This window comes from Taudactylus pleione, unplaced genomic scaffold (assembly GCF_031769625.1).
Source record: "Taudactylus pleione unplaced genomic scaffold, aTauple2 ptg001279l, whole genome shotgun sequence".
Taxonomy (NCBI): Eukaryota; Metazoa; Chordata; class Amphibia; order Anura; family Myobatrachidae; genus Taudactylus; species Taudactylus pleione.
In genome coordinates, this window is record NW_028285679.1 from 1157727 (window position 1) to 1182622 (window position 24896).

The 24896-nt window shown below is 47.7% G+C and overlaps 1 protein-coding gene across 1 annotated transcript in view; it reads right to left on the reverse strand.

Annotated features, from left to right (window-relative positions):
* Positions 1-24896, reverse strand: part of LOC148443410 (interferon-induced GTP-binding protein Mx3-like) — a 94197-nt gene that overhangs the window by 40658 nt on the left and 28643 nt on the right. The window contains exons 4-6 of the mRNA XM_088462867.1: positions 5341-5495; positions 2886-3024; positions 209-407 (exon numbers count right to left, since the gene is read on the reverse strand). Of these exons, the coding sequence (XP_088318993.1) occupies positions 209-407; positions 2886-3024; positions 5341-5495 (493 nt within the window). The remainder of the gene's footprint in view (positions 1-208; positions 408-2885; positions 3025-5340; positions 5496-24896) is intronic.

Here is a 24896-nt window from a genome sequence, read left to right on the forward strand (position 1 = left end):
TGGTGTTTGTACTCGCAGCGAGTTCATACCATAAATATCACAAGTGATAATGATGTTTTGATGAATGGGCCCCTAAGCCCGCTCACCCTCATTCTCATCAATAATTTAATGAATAAATGAGGATAAAACACTGTTTTCCCCTGTTTTCTCCTAATGATCCTTACTGAGAGCAAGAAAAACCCCAGAGAAATAATAAAGAAACACTCACGAGAAATATTCGTGCTCTTCAAAGAAAGCCTTCTCCTTCTCAATGGCCTCCTTCAGCGAGATCCTGTCCTGGATCTCCTGCTGGCCTCGGCACCTCACAATCATGTAGCCTTTCTTTAGGCGGACAGCGTTATTATTTAGCACATTGACAATCGTCTCCTCTGTGCCTTTGTCAATTAAGTCAGGTTTAGTCAGAATTCCTGCAACGGGAAACAAGGGACTAAATTGAATAATGAGGATAAAGAGATCGCTGAGGAAATCCCTGTGCCAGGTGCCTTAGATCAAGTGTAAACTCCTGTAACTGCAATGCACCTATTATCAGCCTTATATGAATGTGCTCTCCCAGTGCTTCGGAGTATGCATCAGCTAGCCTTCACGTTATACAGTAGGTGCCTGTAGGCAGGGCCCCTGGGATCTCTGTTAGGGCCCATTACTGAGGAGTGTTGCCAGGCATGAAAATGTCACCTTATATGTTTCAGGGGGTGTGGCCGTATCCTGAAACACCTGGGATCATTGGTGGGCGACTGCTTAAAAAATACGGGGATCCACGCACATCTGCAGTAACAAGTGTGTATACTTACACCCCACAATAGTTACAGCATAGACAAGTGGTTTGGTGTTAGTAAGAAGTGCAGAAGCAGCATTACTCTATGTGTACAGAATATAGTAATGTAATGACAGGTCATATACACAAAAGATAATAGAGCCTGGAAAGTTATTAATAAATGCGTAAGTCACATACTGAATATAAAATATTATTACATACCAACACGAAAACCAGATACAAATTAAATATAAACAACTGTTGTTTTTACCTATAAAAATGAAAGGGGTCAATTTAATTGCAGACGATGTCTGCAATGGGCAACTACAATAGCGTTGGGACAAAGCAATGGCACAGCTTGGCTCCGCCCCCGCTCCGCCCGCAAACTCTTGTCGTCTGGCCTCCCCCGCCCCCGTTTGCTGGCCACGCCCCCCCATTCAAGCCGATCTGGCTGCTCCCTCCCGGAAGGGGCAGCCAGATAGTCGGCAAGTACGAAGTCACCTGAAATAGTGACTCCTAGATCCCTTTCCAAAATAGCGTATTTTGCTATTCTTTCAAACACAGAGATTTACTATGGCAAACACGGGAGTGTTTTCCGTATTTTCGGAGGGGAACACGGGACGAACCCAACGTTAAAATGCATATGTAAACACAAATAGAAAATAAAACACCATCGTCTAAACACGGCAGTACTTTCCATAGACAGGACTACGACATGGGAATTTACCACGAATCGTTATTATAATAACGGGTGCAGAGCCGGCCCTAGGCATAGGCATAATAAGCAAATGCCTAGGGGCAACTAGAATGCTTAGGGGCATTCCAGGGCTCTGCCGCAGTTCCCCCCCCCCACTGGTGCTGCATGCCCCTCCCCCCTGCCCTGCTGCTGTCGCTGCCGCGTGGAAAGCCGTGCTGGGATCAAGTTGCTGATCCCAGCATCGACACATCAGTGTCCGGTGCTGGGATGCTATTTCTGCTCCCAGCACCTGGGAAGCATAGGCGGCGGGTAGGACTTGGCGCCGGTCAATCGTCGGGCAGGACTTGGCTCCGGGTGCGGGCTTACTATAGCCCGTCACCCGGTAGCCTTGGTACAGCGTCAGCCATGGCGGGTGTTTGGCTCTGGCCACGTGCCAAACCCAGCTCGCGGGCCAGCAGCCAATAGGAGGAAGAGGCCAGAAGACGCCGCGATCAAGAAGGAAGACAGGCGGAGAGGACTGCGTAGGGTGGAAAGTAAAAGAGCCAACGAAGCTCCCCCCTGCAGCCTCTTCCAACAGAGCAGGTAGGCCCTCCATGAGGCCTACCATATACCCCCTCCCTAGACCACCAGGGTTGTCGGGCACTAGGCCCGTGGGGGCATTGTCGGGCTATAGGCCTGTGGGCGTATAGGCGGGTGCAAGGCCCGGGCTACATAGGGGGCATTAGGCCCTAGAGGGAATTATACCCTATTAGGTGTAAGTGATCTGGGTACTAGGCCCAGGTCACTATTGAATAAAGTAGGCGTGCACTAGGCCCATGGCCATAAGGAGGGCCACCTGTTTTTTTCCTGTAGGGCTGTTCAGTTCCGTATGGGTAGTTGTTAGGGGACAACAGTAAAAATTTTGCCTAGGGCACCAAATGGGCTAGGGCCGGCTCTGTACGGGTGTAATCTAAGCAAAATCGGTTAAAAATGGAGGTTTAAAATAGATCCCCTCCTGAGCAGTGTGTCTTTCTTAAGTTTACACTTTTTAATAAAAAAACCACACATGTAGCCTGCACGTATCACACAGATATATGCCGGCTGTATGTTCAGGAGTATTGGGCTACAGGGAACACGGTAGGAAACACAATCACATACACTATCCAAAAGCTGAACATGTGTCCAACTGGTGGGCGTCAATCATCCTTCTGCCTGTCCTGTGTACATTTTACACCCCTCCCACCTTCTTGTTGACCCTTGTTGTTGACCAACACTTTCACACCCCCTGTCCTCCACAGTTCCCATCTCCGAGTGTAAGATGAGCCCAAATATGTATACGGGCGTATACATACTTTATTTTATACACCTGCACAGTTAGATAACACTTATTTTAGACAAATGACACATTTACGTCTTACTCTTACGTGAGCCCCTTTAAAAGATGACCTTTGAACTCACCCACAGTTCTCTCTCCGCCAGGATCCACCAGACGAGCCATCTCCAGAGCTTCCGTTGTAGCGATGTCAACATTACAGGGGACCACAACCAGGCAGATGGTCTCCTGCTTCCCAATGTACTCTGTGATGAGCCTTTTAATCTGTAAACATAACATAATACAGGTAAAGAGCAGAATCCCGGCATTGTTATATACACAGCCGATATCTCCTGGATGTATATAGCAGAATCCCCTTCATGCATCCAGGGGATGCTCAATATTTGTGGGTATCCCCCCCAAAAGCGAAAATGGCTATTTTGGGGAGATTTCTTTAAAAAAATGACCTTGATAAATATGCCCCTAAATATTACATGATACATAAATAAGACATAAAGACACGGAGACTTGTGTTTGGCGAAAACATTTGTCACAATTTATTAAAAATTAATTGGAAATTGAAATCTCAAAATAAGGTGGCGACAAAAACATTCCCCCGTCAGCTGCGCTATCCAGTCATCACATGACACGTGGCGCAGCCCAAGTACTGTATATCTCCCACTTGCTGGGTTATCCTCACAGCTACCGTGTACATCACGTGTGTATCTGCTGCTGTTGCTGATAGAGATGGCTAGTGAGTGAGTGTCTCCACACAGTGACTCCAATCATTTAGATGTTCGAACGATTCGAGTCACTCAAAGGTTGGGGAGTCGAGACACCCACCCACCTCTCTAGCCTCCCACAGTTACATAGTCAGAGGGAGCCAGAGGTTACAGTGTGTAAATGTGTGTTATTACTGTAGTCTGCGGAAGCTCCAGGAGTTGGGACCCGGGAGAGTCATCATTCATGTGATCCTGCCAGTGTGCCTGCCTTCACTCACTCGAGTCGGGAGTTAGCAGTGCAGGGCTGTGGGGCGGCGGAGCTGTGACTCACTCAGAGTCGCGCCGCTAGAGCTGGGTCCCGGTGAGTGCGATGACTCGGCAGAGTCAGTGCAGATTAATCCGTCAGCAGCAGTGCGGGGCTGCGAGGGGCGGAACTATCAGCGACTCACCCGGCCAATGCTCAGTCAAAGAGTCTTTTCCCGAGACACTTTCTCGAGACACTCCACTGAGCTGAGCCATGTGGCTCAACCCAGTAGAGTGAATCACTCTGCCCATGTCTAGTTGATGATGATGCTGTTCCACCCATGAATAAATTCACTCCACACATAGAAAACCGTCAAGGAAGGGGCAGGCAGGTGGGAAACGTCTACTCACAGCATTCAAAAGGAATTGTGCTCAGCCACCATACGCTTATATCACCTCTCACCTCATTCCCATATATAGAAACATATGGAGGCTGCTTTCTTCCCTGGAGAGAGGGAGGGGGAGGCTGATTGACACAGAGGGAGAGGCTGATTGACACGGGATGTGTACGGGCTGCCGGCGCTCGCGATCCCGGCGGTAACAAGCCCGACTCCAGCATCCCAACAAGGGTAGGATACCGTCACCTGTTGGTAGGTTTGAAAATCAGTTGGCGCTCCTGACCTCCCAGAAAAGTGGGCAAGTCTCCCTGCCGGCTGTGTTCCCCCTGGACCCCGCCACACCCCTGCACATACCCCCACAGCGGGGGGAAGGGGGAACGATGACGCTATTTACGCTGAATTACGTCATCATGGACTCCCTGATTCACCATGCCGGTAATCTCAACATTGTGCAGCGGGGCGGGGCCATGATGACGCGATCGCGCGGTCACACCCCCAATGACAAGTCAAGGGGGGAGCCTGAGGGGGCAGCCACAATGTCGGCAAGTATGCATTAGCGCCCATCGCTGAAACAGGCCCTTGATCACTGTGCCGCATCTATAACGGGTGCATGGGCCGATGCCGCACACCCATGTTTTGTATAACTCTCCGTGGCGGCAATGGCAGCGCTGCACAAACCCATCTGCGCATGTGTTTTGCGCTGGTCTCCGGGAAAATGGTGCAGTAGCCATCTTCCCGGAGACCTAAGTATGGGCAGTAGACTCTGGCACAATCCCATGCTTGTGCCACCAGCTAGAGAGGAGGGGGCCTGGACAGAGACTGCACACTGGCCCCCTCCTCACTTAATAGACCCCTGCTCGTCAGATTGTTTTCGACTTTATACCATCTGTGCACATTAAAAATGAACAGATGCGTCCTCTGTGATTTAGGAATTACAAACAGGGATTTAATTATATGACACAACTATAAGACTGGTGACTGCAGAAGTCGTACAACCCTTAGAACAGTCATTTAAACAAGTAATATAGTAGCCAAGTGTTAGACAGAGTGCAGTCAGGGGCCTGATTTAGAGATGTATGTAAACCCGATGGGTGCTTTTTTTCCCTTCAGGCGCCTCTTGCAGCGTTAGCATTCTTACACATCGCTACTGCAGCCAAAGAAGCAGCTGCGATGTGTTCCGCTTCCATCCCTGAATCAGGCCCAGTGGCAGCTAATTCACTAAAGGTCTCACATCTCACCTGGTCTCCAATGTCCTTTGGCTGGTCACCAACTGCCACTCTTGCAATTCCAGGGAGATCAATGAGCGTCAGGTCGGGAACCTCGGAAGAGATCACCTCAAGGCTTATAAGATCAGAACTGATCCCAAAACCTGTACCAGCCATCGCGTCCTGAGCTGCAAATGAGAAATAGGTAAAGCAACATTAGGTAAATGACTGGGTGCAACACCCCTAAAGGAAGGAACTATCCATGTAATGGCCATGTAGTGGCATGAGTGCAGGTCACACACTGGGTAACTGGAGGTACCACCATGGGGTATGACTAATGGTGTAACGGGATTGGGGGCTTTGAAGAGGACCCCTCTTTGGTTGGCAAGATGGGTCTGTGATTGTCGCATGTGTTTCAGTTCTAGTACAAGCCACGTGGGTAACACATACTTCTCTACTTTATTAATCTCCCTTCGGGGCATATTTATTAAACACATTTTGCAAGAAATCACCCCAAAACCAGGGCCGCAACTAGGGGGGGGGCTGGAGGTGCACGTGCACCGGGTGAGCCGCTGTACCTGGTGCCAGTGACCTCCAGCCCGGCGCTGCAGAGAGGCTCCAAGCCGGACGTCCGCTGGTAATATTTATTACCAGCGGGCGCCCTGCTCCTTCTCTGCAGCAACGCGGTGTAGCCGGAGCCGGAGGCAGGAGTTCTCTCCCGAACTCCAGCTTCCAGCTCTCCCCACGGGCACTATGGGAGAGACGTCATGACATCTCCCCCATAGTTCCAAGGAGCAGCCGGCGGACCGGACGCGATGCTGGATGCAGGAGCGGGGTTCAAGGTAAGTATTTTTTTTTTTTATAATAAGCTGCACTACAGGGGCATTATTATGGGGGCAGGGGCATTACCACAGGGGCATTACTATGGGGGCATAGGCAATAAGGGGCATTACTAATGGGGCATGAGCACTACAGGGGCATTACTATTGGGGCATGGGCACTACAGGGGCATTACCACAGGGGCATTACTGTGGGGGCATGAGCACTACAGGGGCATTACTGTAAGGGCACTACAGGGATATTACTATGGGGGCATGGGCAATACAGGGGCATTACTATGAGAGCATGGGCACTACAAGGGCATTACTATGAAAGCATGGGCACTACAGGGGCATTAATATGAAAGCATGGGCACTACAGGGGCATTAATATGGGAGCATGGGCCCTACAGGGGCATTACTGTATGGTGGGCACTACAGGGGCATTACTATGGGGGTATTAACATATGGACATTACTATGGGGGCATTACAATATGGGCACTACTGCAGGGGGAATTACATGGGGGGCGCCAAATTACTGTCTTGCCCCTGGTGACAAAAATCCTAGTTTCGGCCCTGCCAAAACTGACATTGTTCTTATACCAATAGAACCAGGAGTATGTTATTATAAATTCATTATTATGCGACACCCTGTTACTCCACATTCACACTTAATATAGACTTCTCTTGTCATTCCTTTAATAGATATTGTCAGTGATATCCTCTGTCAATACTCGTCCTTAAGTTTTGGTCAGCACAGTGTTAATTAAATGAAAGGTCTTTTCCTATAGCCACAGAGATCTGTACTGCTCAGGTACTTATCATTTATAGCACTGATAAGGAGTTTCCAGCGACATCAGATGTATGTGACGCACACGCTGTGTAGTCTGTGTAAATCAGAGCCCGGTTGTTCTGCTCTTGCTTGGGAGGGTCACAAATGCTAATCCCTCATTCACTGAGCTACTTCCCTCTTGGTTATATATGGATCTTATCACTGTAGTTGTGGAATGTTATGCTGTTACTGTGATCATGAATAATAAACCGGATCCTATGATCACATTAGCTAGGCAGGGTATCTATAGGTAGCAGGGTTATATATGCCGGCAGGGTTCTATCTATAGGTAACAGGGTTATACAAGCAGGCCGGGTTCTATCTATAGGTAACAGGGTTATACATGCAGGCAGGGTTCTATCTATAGGTAGCAGGGTTATGCATGCAGGCAGGGTTCTATCTATAGGTAGCAGGGTTATACATGCAGGCAGGGTTCTATCTATAGGTAGCAGGGTTATACATGCAGGCAGGGTTCTATCTATAGGTAGCAGGGATATATATGCCGGCAGGGTTCTATCTATAGGTAACAGGGATATACATGCTGGCAGGGTTCTATCTATAGGTAACAGGGTTATACATGCAGGCAGGGTTCTATCTATAGGTAGCAGGGTTATACATGCAGGCAGGGTTCTATCTATAGGTAGCAGGGTTATACATGCAGGCAGGGTTCTATCTATAGGTAGCAGGGTTATATATGCAGGCAGGGTTCTATCTATAGGTAGCAGGGTTATGCATGCAGGCAGGGTTCTATCTATAGGTAGCAGGGTTATATATGCAGGCAGGGTTCTATCTATAGGTAGCAGGGTTATACATGCAGGCAGGGTTCTACCTATAGGTAACAGGGTTATATATGCAGGCAGGGTTCTATCTATAGGTAGCAGGGTTATATATGCAGGCAGGGTTCTATCTATAGGTAACAGGGTTATATATGCAGGCAGGGTTCTATCTATAGGTAACAGGGTTATACAAGCAGGTGATAATTTTTGTTTAGAGCCTCCGTGTTTTGGGTGTAATGATCAGGATGTGAGAGTATAATACTGGGGCTATTGTCGCTATGTTCATAGAGTCATATCTCTCTTTTTTTAGTGGATGGTACTGTGTGCCCGATTCAGACGAGGTCGGAAGGCTGCGTTCGCACGCACCCGTCCACATTCAAAGTATGCAAATCCCGCTATCGCAAGCAAGACATTAGCACGCCCACTATGTTTTGCCGTGCGATTGCGGTATGAAATTAGACGCCTACTAGCCTGACATAAGATGCCCACTTGCCCTTAGTAACATACGTCATCTCTAGGAAGTGTATTAAACAATCGGTAACATCGGCTGATATTGGACCCATACGCATACCGTACCGCAAGCACTGTGAGTGCTGCTGTGCTTATTTTAGCCATGTGACGTGTATGCTGACGATGCATCTTAATTATGTACTCGCCTGAAATGGCGTTTAAACGCACAGACGCGCCTGCGTTTGCACTACCACACCCCCGTTACCATAGACCTCCCTTTGTCACCACCCGCAAATGGCACGTCCTGTCACTCATGCTTGCGCTTCCCGATCACAGCGACTGGTTCGCATACGCGCACTGCGTCTTATACGCCTGCACAGATTGCAAACATCGGCCGGCTGTGTGCGAACGCAACCTTGCTACCAGGTCTGAATCAGGCCCCGTATTTCCAGTGTATTGTTCTTATACCAATAGAACTAGCAGTATCTGTTATTATTAGAGATGTGCGCCGACCCTCGTGTTTAGGTTTTGGTTTTGGATCTGGATCTCCCCTGGTTTTTGATCTGAATCTGGTTTTGGATTTTTTTCCTTGGTGTTTTGTTTTTGTGTTTTGGTTTTGGATCTGGATTTTTTTCTTAAAAATAAAAAAAAAAACGATAAAATCGCATAAAATGGGCCTTTTTTGTTCTTACAGTAATAATAACCTCAATAACATTTATTTCCACTCGTTTCCAGTCAATTTTGGTTACCTCACAGCTCACAATATTGATTTTCTTCATCTAGTTAAAGGGCCAAAAGGTTGCATCCAGCTTGCTGGCTCAAAACTGATTGATATAATTATTAATAGAGTTGAGGACTGTGCAAAGATGATGGTTGGGATACCCTTGAGGATTGAAGGCATGGGCCTTCATAGAGGACAAGGAAGTTGACGGCCTTGCATCATCGTGATGACTGCTGGCAGCAGCTACAACATGTGGTTCTTGGCCTTGCTCTCCTGTCATGTGACAGCCCTCCATATTTTCTGCAGTCTTGAAGCAGTGTCACAAGCACCAATAGTGTAGCCAAGGTGCGGTTACAAAACTCACACACGTGCAGTCGTGCGCACACAGAAAAAAAATATACAAAAGACACTATTTTTTTTTTTTCGGCTCCAGAACTTGGGCCCAGAGCACAGATTGGTGACGCCTGGAGTCGGGCAGCACTAGGTTGCAACTTCGGTTGCTGGCTGGATCTTGTGCGGTACTGCGGTTCAGCCTAACACACACACACACACACACACACAAACATATAAAAGACACTTTGATTGATTTTTTTTTTACTATATATTTTTTTTTAGTCCAGAACTTGGGCCCAGATGGACACAGCCCCAGCCCAGATGTATCTGCAGTTCTGCACCAGCCCAGATGTATCTGCAGTTCTGCACCAGCCCAGATGGACACAGCACCAGCCCAGATGTATCTGCAGTTCTGCACCAGCCCAGATGGACACAGCAGACATGAAAAACACCAGCCCAGAATGGATCAGCAGTCACCAGCCCAGGACACAGCAGACAGCACCAGCACCTCTCCCAGCCCTACACTACCCACCCTCCCTGTTCAGTCTCCACAGCCGGAGTGAAATGGCGACCGTCGCGTGGTCCCTTATATACTACATTGATCATAGAGACGAAAGCTCGTGAACCGCGAGATTTCAGACTCTATCGTTTTCCTCGGTATCGAGATCCGAGTCTGGCGGGAAACTCTGAGCCTGCTTGGATCTGACTCGGTTCTGCTAAATTCTGGTGGGTTCGGATCTCTGGAATCCGAACCCGCTCATCACTAGTTATTATAAATTCATTATTATGCAACACTGTTACTCCACATTCTCACTTAAAATAGACTTCTCATGTTATTCCTTTTACTGATATTACTGATTTAAATACCTGGAATATTAAGCAATCATCAGCATTTTCATTATCACATGGGAATTAAGATACCTGTTTATAATGCATATCGAATAAAGAAATGATTTTAAATAGAATTATAAATGTGTTTTGGGAATATGAGTGCACCCAACTGAAACTGAGGTCCTGATTCAGGTTGGATCGCAATGCTGTGTTCGCACGCAGACGGACGATGTTTGCATTCTGCGTATAAGATGCAGTGCACGTGCCCGAACCAGGCGCTGCGATAGGGAATGCGAACGCAGGCAGTACGCAGACCCATCACTCCGTGATTGACAGGAAGTGCAGTATGTGGGTGGTGATGGTGGGTGGTCGTGCGAATGCAGGCGTGTCAGTGCGTTCGAATTTCTGTTGCAGGGGCGTGCATAAATTATTCACAGCGAACCCATGCGCAGCCTGAGCACTCACTGCGTGCATGAAATGTAACAACTTCTGCGGCAGGGTCATGTCAACCACAAGTGTGCGTGCAGCTCCGATGTTACTCAATGTTACCGATGATTTTGCATACTTGCTTGCGCATTAGTTCGGATGTGAGTAGAGGGTAAGGGGGCGGCATTATGTAGTGCTGGGCGTCTACGACTTGTGCTGCGACGGCAGTGCAAATGCATTCATTAGCATATTTTCGCTGCGGCCAGGTACGTGCGAACGCAGCCTCGCGATCTGTGCTGAATCAGGCCCTGATTCCCTTCTTTCTCTCTTCTGGAACTTTGCATATATAATAGAATCAGTGGTGGCACCAATTACTCACTTATAGGCATGAAACTTTACCCTATAAGCTGGATATTATAGACAATATTCCCCTGGTGCTATTTACATCTACTAATAGCTTGGTGCAGGAGTTCTGGTCTTTGCAAAACTCTTAGGTGCTTATATCACACAGATAATATCCGGCAGGTGCTTATATCACACAGATAATATCCGGCAGGTGCTTATATCACACAGATAATATCCGGATGGTGCTTATATCACACAGATAACATCCGGCAGGTGCTTATATCACACAGATAATATCCGGATGGTGCTTATATCACACAGATAATATCCGGCAGGTGCTTATATCACACAGACAATATCCGGCAGGTGCTTATATCACACAGACAATATCCGGCAGGTGCTTATATCACACAGATACTATCCGGCAGGTGCTTATATCACACAGATACTATCCGGCAGGTGCTTATATCACACAGATAATATCCGGCAGGTGCTTATATCACACAGATAATATCCAGCAGATGCTTATATCACACAGATAATATCCGACAGGTGCTTATATCATACAGATAATATCCGGCAGGTACTTATATCACACAGACAATATCCGACAGGTACTTATATCACACAGATACTATCCGGCAGGTACTTATATCACACAGACAATATCCGACAGGTACTTATATCACACAGATACTATCCGGCAGGTACTTATATCACACAGATAATATCCGGCAGGTGCTTATATCACACAGATACTATCCGGCAGGTGCTTATATCACACAGATAATATCCGACAGGTGCTTATATCATACAGATAATGGGCCTGATTCAGAGCCGTTCGCTATTTGTGGTCGTTCGTTCAAAAACAAGGGGTGGCTATTCAAATGATCCGTTCGCAAATTGCAGTCTGTTCCCACCTCTAAGTCTGAAAGAGCGAGCAAAACATACGCTCGTTTTTTTGATAAAAACGCCCCCTGGCCACACGCACCATACGTCATGTCCGCTATTTATTAGATTAATCGAGTACATCGTACAGCGTATGAACTGCTCGCTATTCTTGTGGTTGGTGTTTTCAACCGCTATTTTGCGAGCAGTTCTGAGTTAAAAAAAACCAAGTGACGTGGTCAATGACGCTGCTGTATTAATTATGCACTCCCTTAAAACGCCCGTTTTGACCTTTAAGCACGCCTGCGTTCGGATCTCCACTCCCCGTTTTCAAGCACCTTCCCCTGTTACCACCCACATATGCCTCATTCTGTCACTCAAAATAGCAGGCCCTCGCTATATTGCGTACCAACGATTTTCGGCCGCACTGACTGGTTCGCGCATGCGTACTAAAAACCGTACGCATGCGCAGATGTGCGAACATCGCTCGGAACGAGCGTACTGCTGCTAGCGAGTGGCTCTGAATGAGGGCCAATATCCGGCAGATACTTATATCACACAGATAATATCCGGCAGGTACTTATATCACACAGATAATATCCGGCAGGTACTTATATCACACAGATAATATCCGGCAGGTGATTATATCACACAGATAATATCCGGCAGGTACTTATATCACACAGATACTATCGGCAGGTGCTTATATCACACAGATAATATCCGGCATCTACTTATATCACACAGATAATATCCGGCATCTACTTATATCCACAGATACTATCGGCAGGTGCTTATATCACACAGATAATATCCGGCAGGTACTTATATCACACAGATAATATCCGGCAGGTGCTTATATCACACAGATAATATCCGGGAGGTGCTTATATCACACAGATACTATCGTCAGGTGCTTATATCACACAGATACTATCGGCAGGTGCTTATATCACACAGATAATATCCGGCAGGTACTTATATCACACAGATACTATCCGGCAGGTACTTATATCACACAGATAATATCCAGCAGTTGCTTATATTACACAGATAATATCCGGCAGGTGCTTATATCACACAGATAATATCCGGCAGGTGCTTATATCACACAGATAATATCCGGCAGGTGCTTATATCACACAGATAATATCCGGCAGGTGCTTATATCACACAGATACTATCCGGCAGGTGCTTATATCACACAGATAATATCCGGCAGGTGCTTATATTACACAGATACTATCCGGCAGGTGCTTATATCACACAGATAATATCCGGCAGATGCTTATATCACACAGATAATATCCGACAGGTGCTTATATCATACAGATAATATCCAGCAGATGCTTATATCACACAGATAATATCCGACAGGTGCTTATATCATACAGATAATATCCGGCAGGTACTTATATCACACAGATAATATCCGGCAGGTACTTATATCACACAGATAATATCCGGCAGATGCTTATATCACACAGATAATATCCGACAGGTGCTTATATCATACAGATAATATCCGACAGGTGCTTATATCACACAGATAATATCCAGCAGATGCTTATATCACACAGATAATATCCGACAGGTGCTTATATCATACAGATAATATCCGGCAGGTACTTATATCACACAGATAATATCCGGCAGGTGCTTATATCACACAGATACTATCCGGCAGGTGCTTATATCACACAGATACTATCCGGCAGGTGCTTATATCACACAGATACTATCCGGGAGGTGCTTATATCACACAGATAAATCCGGCAGGTGCTTATATCACACAGATAATATCCGGCAGGTGCTTATATCACACAGATACTATCCGGCAGGTGCTTATATCACACAGATAATATCCGACAGGTGCTTATATCATACAGATAATATCCAGCAGGTGCTTATATCACACAGATAATATCCGGGAGGTGCTTATATCATACAGAATATATCCAGCAGGTGCTTATATCACACAGATAATATCCGGCATCTACTTATATCATACAGATAATATCCAGCAGGTGCTTACATCACACAGATAATATCTGGCAGGTGCTTATATCACACAGATAATATCCGGGAGGTGCTTATATCACACAGATACTATCGGCAGGTGCTTATATCACACAGATAATATCCGGCAGGTGCTTATATCACACAGATAATATCTGGCAGGTGCTTATATTACACAGACAATATCTGGCAGGTGCTTATATTACACAGACAATTACACAGATAATATCTGGCAGGTACTTATATCACACAGATAATATCCAGCAGGTGCTTATATCACACAGATAATATCCGGCAGGTGCTTATATCACACAGATAATATCCGGCAGGTGCTTATATCACACAGATACTATCCGGCAGGTGCTTATATCACACAGATACTATCCGGCAGGTGCTTATATCACACAGATACTATCCGGCAGGTGCTTATATCACACAGATACTATCCGGCAGGTGCTTGTATCACACAGATACTATCCGGGAGGTACTTGTATCACACAGATAATATCCGGCAGGTGCTTGTATCACACAGATAATATCCGGCAGGTGCTTGTATCACACAGATACTATCCGGCAGGTGCTTGTATCACACAGATACTATCCGGCAGGTGCTTGTATCACACAGATACTATCCGGCAGGTGCTTATATCACACAGATACTATCCGGGAGGTGCTTATATCACACAGATAAATCCGGCAGGTGCTTATATCACACAGATAATATCCGGCAGGTGCTTATATCACACAGATACTATCCGGCAGGTGCTTATATCACACAGATAATATCCGACAGGTGCTTATATCATACAGATAATATCCAGCAGGTGCTTATATCACACAGATAATATCCGGGAGGTGCTTATATCATACAGAATATATCCAGCAGGTGCTTATATCACACAGATAATATCCGGCATCTACTTATATCATACAGATAATATCCAGCAGGTGCTTATATCACACAGATAATATCTGGCAGGTGCTTATATCACACAGATAATATCCGGGAGGTGCTTATATCACACAGATAATATCTGGCAGGTGCTTATATTACACAGACAATATCTGGCAGGTGCTTATATCACACAGATACTATCGGCAGGTGCTTATATCACACAGATAATATCCGGCAGGTGCTTATATCACACAGATAATATCTGGCAGGTGCTTATATCACACAGATACTATCGGCAGGTGCTTATATCACACAGATAATATCCGGCAGGTGCTTATATCACACAGATAATATCTGGCAGGTGCTTATATTACACAGACAATATCTGGCAGGTGCTTATATTACACAGACAATTACACAGATAATATCTGGCAGGTACTTATATTACTCATAAGTACGTGCCGGATATTATCTGAGTAATATAAATACCTGCCGGATAGTATCTGTGTGATATAAGCACCTGCCGAATATTATCAGAGTGATATAAGTACGTGCCGGATATTATCTATCACTCTGATAATATTCGGCAGGTGCTTATATCACACAGATACTATCCGGCAGGTATTTATATTACACAGATAATATCCCGCAGGTACTTATATTACTCAGATAATATCCGGCACGTACTTATATCACTCAGATAATATCCGGCTGGTGCTTATATCACTCTGATAATATCCGGCAGGTGCTTATATCACACAGATACTATCTGGCAGGTGCTTATATCACTCATACGGCAGGTACTAAAGGGGTCTTTTCAGTAAGCACTGCCGCTCTAACCTAGGGCCTGATTCAGATAAGTTAATGTATTCTCTGCTGCAATCTAGTACGCAGCTACTGTGCAAAAATACGCTAATGCTACAGCCGCCTGGAAATGTATTGAGACTCCCAATAATGACTTTGCAGATCCCAGCAAGTGCATACATTGCAAATACTCAGCTGTGGTCACAGATCCTCCGATAATCGACCATCTGAGAGATCCTATGGTCACGCAGAAAGGCCAAGGGAACGGAGACACCTGCCCCAAGCTTTCTGATTACGGGGTCGCAGCATTATGGTGAGAGACGCCCTAAAAATGGCCACGATCCGCCCGCATTTCCCCCTACGCCCCGTGACCGCTCCCAAGCATTCCCTGGATGTCAATCACTTTGACAGGAAATCCTCCCTGCGAGCAGCATTACTAAGGTATCTTGGTGCGTGCGATCGTGATACGTCTGCAGTCAGCCGATAATAGCTCAGCTGCCTAATAATTATAGGCATTGCGTCCACATCTGAATCCAACCCTTAGGGGGAAATTTACTAAGAATCATTTTGGGATGCGATCCATTCTCACATCTTATCGCCGAAATGGTTTTCGAGGCAAAATGCACATTTACAACGAATCGTGCTAGCTTGCGTTTTGCCATTCAATGGTGTAACTAGTCGTGTTATGGCGTGTGCGAGATCAGTCTGTTAGGGTGTGTTTCGCAAATGAATTTGCAAATGTGTAATAAGACGAAACTTGCACCCCCCCCATCAAATTACCATGTGAAATCGGAGCAAATCGGAGCAAATCGCTAACATAATCCGAATGGGTCAAAATTGCTCCTGGGCCCTTTCAGTCAGCTGGTGCAGACCACATGATATAAGGTCCTGTGCACAGGCAACTGAGGACCTGATTCAGCAAGGAACGCACGCTAGCAGACGCACGCACCCGGCCGCTGCGAGACTATGCTAATCAATGCATAAGCACGGAGACCGCAGCACAAGAAGCAGACACCCAGCAAAACATAAAGTCGCCCACCTTTGCCGTGATTGACAGCGCAAACATCGGAAACATCGAGTGCCATCGAAGCTGCGTAAAAGCTAAGGGTAGACCTGACCCTGCCGCAGGACTTCAGAGATTAGTGCACGCAGAGAGGCGCCCGGCAGCGTGCGGCACCACTGAGATAAATTTATGCACGCCCCTGTAACGGCGTGCGAACGCACAGGCACGCCTGCATTCGGCCGACCACCCCCCTGTCACCACCCACAAACGGCACATCCCATCAATCAACATCGGAGGTCTCTGCGGGCTCCCTGTGTACTCTGAGAGAGCCCTTACCGTACTCTGCAACCTGTTCGCACACGTGCAATGCGATCGCAAACATCGGCTCGCAGCGTGCGTTCTCTCGCTTGCCTCCCTTGCTGAATCAGGCCCTGAGTATCCTGCCTCAGCCTTGCATGTCAGCAGATAGAGAGCGCTGCAGCTGCATTTGTGGGCTTTTATAAGCATCCTGTTTGAGTTGGGGCTAATTGAAATGATTTACACATGTCAACACGATTTTTAAAACAAGCATATTGATTTTGTGAATTGAGGTGCGATTTTGGTGCGAGTCTTTCGTGATTTGCATTGGTACCAAATAAATGTTATTTTGACGATGTTTGCTTCGATGGTGCTTTGACGCGATTTAGTTTGCAAAGTCATGTTCGACATGCGATTCCACCAATAGTAAAATCCCCATTTGTAAAATCGCACCTTTATCACGGAATTTTGCCAAACACTATTTTTAGTAAATTTTTCCCTTAGTATTCAATTCACTGCTAAAACACCAGAGCAACTCAGCATTGCTCCAGTACATGGACAGCTGGTTCAAAAATCATCTGTCCCCACGTTCTGTATCACAGTATCACTGCTACTGTACTTCTGTATTAATGAAAGTGTTAGTGCGAATGTGTAAGCAACTGGGCATAACTCTGCCATACCACCTGACATCAGGGACACACTGGTCCACAGGGGTACAGGGGAAATCCTGAGGGCCCACCCCATCCTCTAGGGATCAGGGCCCTCATTCAGAGCCGCTCGTTAGCGGCAGTACGCTCGTTCCGAGCGATATTTGCACATCTGCGCATGCGTACGGTTTTTAGTACGCATGCGCGAACCAGTCAGTGCGGTCAAAAATCGTTGGTACGCAATATAGCGAGTGCCTGCTATTTTGAATGACAGAATGAGGCGTATGTGGGTGGTAACAGGGGAAGGTGCTTGAAAATGGGGAGTGGAGATCCGAACGCAGGCGTGCTTAAAGGTCAAAACGGGCGTTTTATGGGTGTGTATATTTAAAACAGCAGCGTCATTGTTCACGTCACTGTGTTATTTTATAGCCAGAACTGCTCGCAAATTTGTGGTAGCAAACACCAACCACAAGAATAGCGAGCAGTTCATACGCTGGTCGATGTACTCGATTAATCTAATAAATAGCGGACATGACGTAGGATGCGAGCGGCCAGGGGGCGTTTTTAACAAATAAACGAGCGTATGTTTTGCTCGCTCGTTCAGACTTAGAGGTGTGAACAGACTACAATGTGCGTACGGATCATTTGAATAGCCACCCCTTGTTTTTAAACGAACGACCGCAAATAGCGAACGGCTCTGAATGAGGGCCCATGTTCCAGACTGTGCACTTAATTACACATCGTTACTCTATTAGGGACCCAGTTACCTTGTGGAGCAGGACCACTCACACACATCGGTTCTTGGTTTCCTTTTATAGGGCTCTATTTATTAACATTATTTTTACTAAAATAAAGTGAAAAAGGCTGTTTTGTGTTTTCACACCCTTTTCACATTATTTTAGTATCACCTATAGTTATTACAGGGCAATTGGAGTAGAATTCGTAAAATTCTACTCCAACCCCTAAGTATCACTTATTTTTAGTAAAGCAGATCGCATTTCCCATAACTGTAATGGGAAATGTGATCCGACCATAGTTACTAAAAATAAATGTGAAAAAAATATCGGGGAAAGCCCTGTGATAATAACGCCACCTGGAGGTGGCATTATCCAGGGTCTCCCCCGGTTACCGGCCTCCTGCCCTGCTCTAACGGGGAGAGCAGAGCCGAGAGTCGGTCCCTGTAATCAGCTATGTGGTCTAAACAGACCGCAAGCTGATTACTGTAAAAATAAAAAATAAAAATTGTAAAAAATAAAATTACTTACCTGACTCCAGGGACCGGTGATCGGGCCTCCAGTGATGACTCCCCTCCGTTCAGCTGGTCTCCCATTATGCACTGCTGCCCGGTCATCAGGTGATCGGGCACCAGTGCAGTATGGGAGATCACCTGACCAGAGGCCTGGAGCATACAGGTAAGTGTAAGTAAGGGAGGGTAGGGTCACGGGGGGGAGGGGGGGTCGTGGGGGGTCCGCGATCGTGGGGGCGGGGCTTAGCACCGAGGGCGGGGCTTAGCACCGGTGGGGGGGTAGCAGCGGCGGTCGGCGCATGCGCGGGCACTTAATCACGGTATTTTTTGCGAAAATACCGTGATAAGGCTCCAGAGGGGATTCGCAGGGACAGATATTATCGCAAGCTCTGTCCCTGCAAGGGATTTGTAGTAAATCCCTGTGATATAGCCTGAATTCGCAATGCGAATTCAGTCGGTAATATCACACTACAATCTGCATTACAAATGCGGATTGTAGTAAATAGAGCCCATAGAAACTACACCAATATTTGCCTAATGGGTAGCCAAGCAGCTGTGGTGTCTGGCCACACCCCCTCTGGTGGATGACCACACCCCTTAAGAACGGCCCCTTCTAGGTGGACCCTTTATTTCCCAGTCCGACACTGCTGCACATGTACTCACATATTTCCAGCACTTATCTTATAAAGGTAATATCCGGGAGGTGCTTATATCATACAGATAATATCCGGGAGGTGCTTATATCATACAGATAATATCCGGGAGGTGCTTATATCATACAGATAATATCCGGGAGGTGCTTATATCATACAGATAATATCCGGGAGGTGCTTATATCATACAGATAATATCCGGGAGGTGCTTATATCATACAGATAATATCCGGGAGGTGCTTATATCATACAGATAATATCCGGGAGGTGCTTATATCATACAGATAATATCCGGGAGGTGCTTATATCATACAGATAATATCCGGGAGGTACTTATATCATACAGATAATATCCGGGAGGTGCTTATATCATACAGATAATATCCGGGAGGTGCTTATATCATACAGATAATATCCGGGAGGTGCTTATATCATACAGATAATATCCGGGAGGTGCTTATATCATACAGATAATATCCGGGAGGTGCTTATATCATACAGATAATATCCGGGAGGTGCTTATATCATACAGATAATATCCGGGAGGTGCTTATATCATACAGATAATATCCGGGAGGTGCTTATATCATACAGATAATATCCGGGAGGTGCTTATATCATACAGATAATATCCGGGAGGTGCTTATATCATACAGATAATATCCGGGAGGTGCTTATATCATACAGATAATATCCGGGAGGTGCTTATATCATACAGATAATATCCGGGAGGTGCTTATATCATACAGATAATATCTGGGAGGGGCTTATATCATACAGATAACATCCGACAGGTGCTTATATCATACAGATAATATCCGACAGGCAGGGGTGGATCCAGAAAAAAATGACAGGGGGGTACCATGATAGGGGGAGGGCATAGACGAAATTAGACATTTGATAATTGGTGGTCCCAGTTCCAACACATTACTAGAACTTATGTTAACTTGGAAGTTTGGAACTGTGTTCTGTGATCATTATTTAGGCAGCAAAGATTTCTAATGTTATTCCTATTAGTGTTCATGCCAGACTGGGGGTAGGGCAGGGAACAGGCAGAGTCTTCCTGTGCACGCCGAAGGTGCGCACGCTCCCGGAAAGGAGGCGTGGCTGACCGGGAGGGGCGTGTTTTCATGACATCCCCAATTCGTCACTCTTCAGGGAATAGAAACTGAAGTGGAGTTACAAGGAGGGTGAAGGCAAAGCACTGAGGTGAAGTTACGAGGAGGGTGAGGGTAGGGACACTGAGGGGGAGTTACAGGGAGGGTGAGGGCAGGGACACTGTGGGGGAGTTACAAGGAGGGTGAGGGCAGGGACACTGTGGGGGAGTTACAAGGAAGGTGAGTGCAGAGACACTGAGGTGAAGTTATATTAAGGGTGAGTGCAGAGACACTGAGGGGGAGTTACAAGGAGGGTGAGTGCAGAGACACTGAGGTGAAGTTACGAGGAGGGTGAGGGTAGGGACGCTGAGGTGAAGTTATATTAAGGGTGAGTGCAGAGACACTGTGGGGGAGTTACAGGGAGGGTGAGGATAGAGACACTGTGGGGGAGTTACAGGGAGGGTGAGTGCAGAGACACTGAGGGGGAGTTACAAGGAGGGTGGGGATAGGGACGCTGAGGTGAAGTTATATTAAGGGTGAGTGCAGAGACACTGAGGGGGAGTTACAAGGAGGGTGGGGATAGGGACACTGTGGGGGAGTTACAGGGAGGGTGGGGATAGGGACGCTGAGGTGAAGTTATATTAAGGGTGAGGGCAGAGACACTGAGGGGGAGTTACAGGGAGGGTGAGGATAGGGACACTGAGGGGGAGTTACAGGGAGGGTGAGTGCAGAGACACTGTGGGGGAGTTACAGGGAGGGTGGGGATAGAGACACTGTGGGGGAGTTACAGGGAGGGTGAGTGCAGAGACACTGTGGGGGAGTTACAGGGAGGGTGGGGATAGAGACACTGTGGGGGAGTTACAAGGAGGGTGGGGATAGGGACGCTGAGGTGAAGTTACAGGGAGGGTGAATGCAGAGACACTGAGGGGGAGTTACAGGGAGGGTGAATGCAGAGACACTGAGGGGGAGTTACAGGGAGGGTGGGATAGAGACGCTGAGGGGGAGTTACAGGGAGGGTGAGTGCAGAGACACTGAGGGGGAGTTACAGGGAGGGTGAGGGCAGGGACACTGAGGGGGAGTTACAAGGTGGGTGGGGATAGAGACACTGTGGGGGAGTTACAAGGAGGGTGAGGATAGGGACACTGAGGTGAAGTTACAGGGAGGGTGAATGCAGAGACACTGAGGGGGAGTTACAGGGAGGGTGAATGCAGAGACACTGTGGGGGAGTTACAGGGAGGGTGGGGATAGAGACACTGTGGGGGAGTTACAGGGAGGGTGAATGCAGAGACACTGAGGGGGAGTTACAGGGAGGGTGGGATAGAGACGCTGTGGGGGAGTTACAGGGAGGGTGAGGGCAGGGACACTGAGGGGGAGTTACAAGGTGGGTGGGGATAGAGACACTGTGGGGGAGTTACAGGGAGGGTGAGGGCAGGGACACTGAGGGGGAGTTACAGGGAGGGTGGGGATAGAGACACTGTGGGGGAGTTACAAGGTGGGTGGGGATAGGGACACTGAGGGGGAGTTACAGGGAGGGTGAATGCAGAGACACTGAGGGGGAGTTACAGGGAGGGTGAGTGCAGAGACACTGTGGGGGAGTTACAAGGTGGGTGGGGATAGGGACACTGTGGGGGAGTTACAGGGAGGGTGAGTGCAGAGACACTGAGGGGGAGTTACAGGGAGGGTGAGGATAGGGACACTGAGGTGAAGTTACAGGGAGGGTGAATGCAGAGACACTGAGGGGGAGTTACAAGGAGGGTGAGGATAGGGACACTGAGGTGAAGTTACAGGGAGGGTGAATGCAGAGACACTGAGGGGGAGTTACAGGGAGGGTGAATGCAGAGACACTGTGGGGGAGTTACAGGGAGGGTGGGGATAGAGACACTGTGGGGGAGTTACAGGGAGGGTGAATGCAGAGACACTGAGGGGGAGTTACAGGGAGGGTGGGATAGAGACGCTGTGGGGGAGTTACAGGGAGGGTGAATGCAGAGACACTGTGGGGGAGTTACAGGGAGGGTGGGGATAGAGACACTGTGGGGGAGTTACAGGGAGGGTGAATGCAGAGACACTGAGGGGGAGTTACAGGGAGGGTGGGATAGAGACGCTGTGGGGGAGTTACAGGGAGGGTGAGGGCAGGGACACTGAGGGGGAGTTACAAGGTGGGTGGGGATAGAGACACTGTGGGGGAGTTACAGGGAGGGTGAGGGCAGGGACACTGAGGGGGAGTTACAGGGAGGGTGGGGATAGAGACACTGAGGGGGAGTTACAAGGTGGGTGGGGATAGGGACACTGAGGGGGAGTTACAGGGAGGGTGAATGCAGAGACACTGAGGGGGAGTTACAGGGAGGGTGAGTGCAGAGACACTGTGGGGGAGTTACAAGGTGGGTGGGGATAGGGACACTGTGGGGGAGTTACAGGGAGGGTAAAGACAGAGGTACTAAGGTGAAACATAGAATTTGACGGTAGATAAGAACCACTTGGCCCATCTAGTCTGCCCCATTTTTAAACATATTGTTACCTCAACCCTTATTGATCCTTACTTATGTCTATCCCATGCATGTTTAAATTGCTCTACTGTCTTAGCCTCTACCACCTCTGATGGAGGCTATTCCACTTGTCCACTACCCTTTCTGTGAAGTAATTTTTCCTCAAATGTCCCCTGAACCTACCACCCCCCAGTGTCAGAACACGTCCTCTTGTTCTAATACTTCTCTTTCTTTGAAGAATGTCTCCCTCCTTTAAAGAAAGAGAAGTATTAGAACAAGAGGACATGCTCTGACACTGGAGGGTGGTAGGTTCAGGGGACATTTGAGGAAAAATTTCCCCAAGGAGAGTGAGGGCACACAAGCGCAGAAGCTGGTGACTGGAAAGGTAAGTAACACTGCTAGAAATATGGGAGGGATAAGCCAGCACATGGTACGATGTGTAGCCGGCGATGCGACGGCCAATCCGATGGCCGGCATATCGGGCAGTCCCCACACATGGAACAATCAAATGCCCGACCGCCCGATATGCTGCAACCCCACCTCCGCATAGCGCTGCATTGGATTGTTCATCGCATCTCCAGATCTCTTATGCAGCATGAAAGATCTGGAGGAGCCAGTTCCATTTAATACTCTATAATTCATAAATATGCACTTATGAGAGAACTGTAAATAAGACAAACGTGTTTATACAAACTTGACTCCCAACACCCCCCGTACTCCCAAATTCACCTAACAAATTAATATGAACAGTATGGGACACAGAGGCGACACCCGGTGCTCATTCTTCAGCCCACCTTGCGCAGCAACGCCTAACAAATTGGCCGCGGCCTATCAGGAAATCCCAATTGCATCACTCAGGGGGAGTGCCCAGCATAGGGAGGGTTAGGGCTAGGCTTCGGGGGGAGGGTTAGGCTGCAAAGGGGAGGGTTAGGCTGTGGGAAAGGTAGGATAGTGGGAGGGTGTCACAACTCATGGATGAATAGTAGATGCTAGCCCGGGATTGGCGAGACCCAGTACTGAGGCGCGAAGTCTATTGTGTCGGCGGTGTTCACCAAGGACCCCTGTAAGGAGGTTTGGACTTAGCTGCTTCCGACACACAGGTCACGGCCCTCAGACTTGGTTCCCTGATACAGGTACTGGTATACTCTGGAATGGAGCAGTGTACAATGGAGGGGTACAAACGTACTCAACAAACCGCATCAGAATCCGATGAACTAGACAGTACCAGGGATCAGACAATTTAGAGTCAGGAACAAGACCAAGGTCAGAACTAGCATACCAAGTGAAGTACCAGCGATGGAATCAGGTCACAAGCAAGCCAAAGGTCTGTAACAAGTCAAAGGGATCACTAGAGACAGGAATGCTGGAGTATGATATGAGAGACTATACACTGGCACAGGAGTGCACCCAGAAAGCTGAATTCGGCGCCTCCTGTGATGTCACTAGGGGAGTGTGCTTGGCCCTTTAAATCTTCCTGCAGGTTGGCGTGCACCCCTAGGGGGAGCTGCGGCCACCTACATCAGCCCAGCACGAAGAAAGATACTTGCAGCGAGTGCCGGGGACTCCCCGCCTGCTGGCCGCCGCTGATCAGGACCCCAGTGCTGTTACGCCCGGTGTCCGGCACACTGTGACAGAGGGTTAGGACACTTACCCTATCTGGTCGGGATTCTGACTGTCGGGATGCTGCTGTCAGTATTCTGACTGCCGGCATCCCTTACCCAACCCATCTGAGGTCTCTGAAGGAGGGATTAAAGTGGGTTAAACGGGTTCACTGGGACATAAAGGGAGAGTATCAGTGGGGGAGATAGGCAGAAAAAAAACAAGGGGGCTTAACATAATAGCTGAGAGTAGGAAAGAGAGAGAAAGATGGAGTGAGGGTTGATGCTAGATCCAAGTTGGTAGAAGGACCTCTTACGTCACAACCATGTGACCCGTGACGGCAGGAGGAGAGGCAAGGCCGGTGAGCTACCACTACAGCCTCATTTATCAACGAGTTTATCACTCAAAACTAGTGATAAATGTCC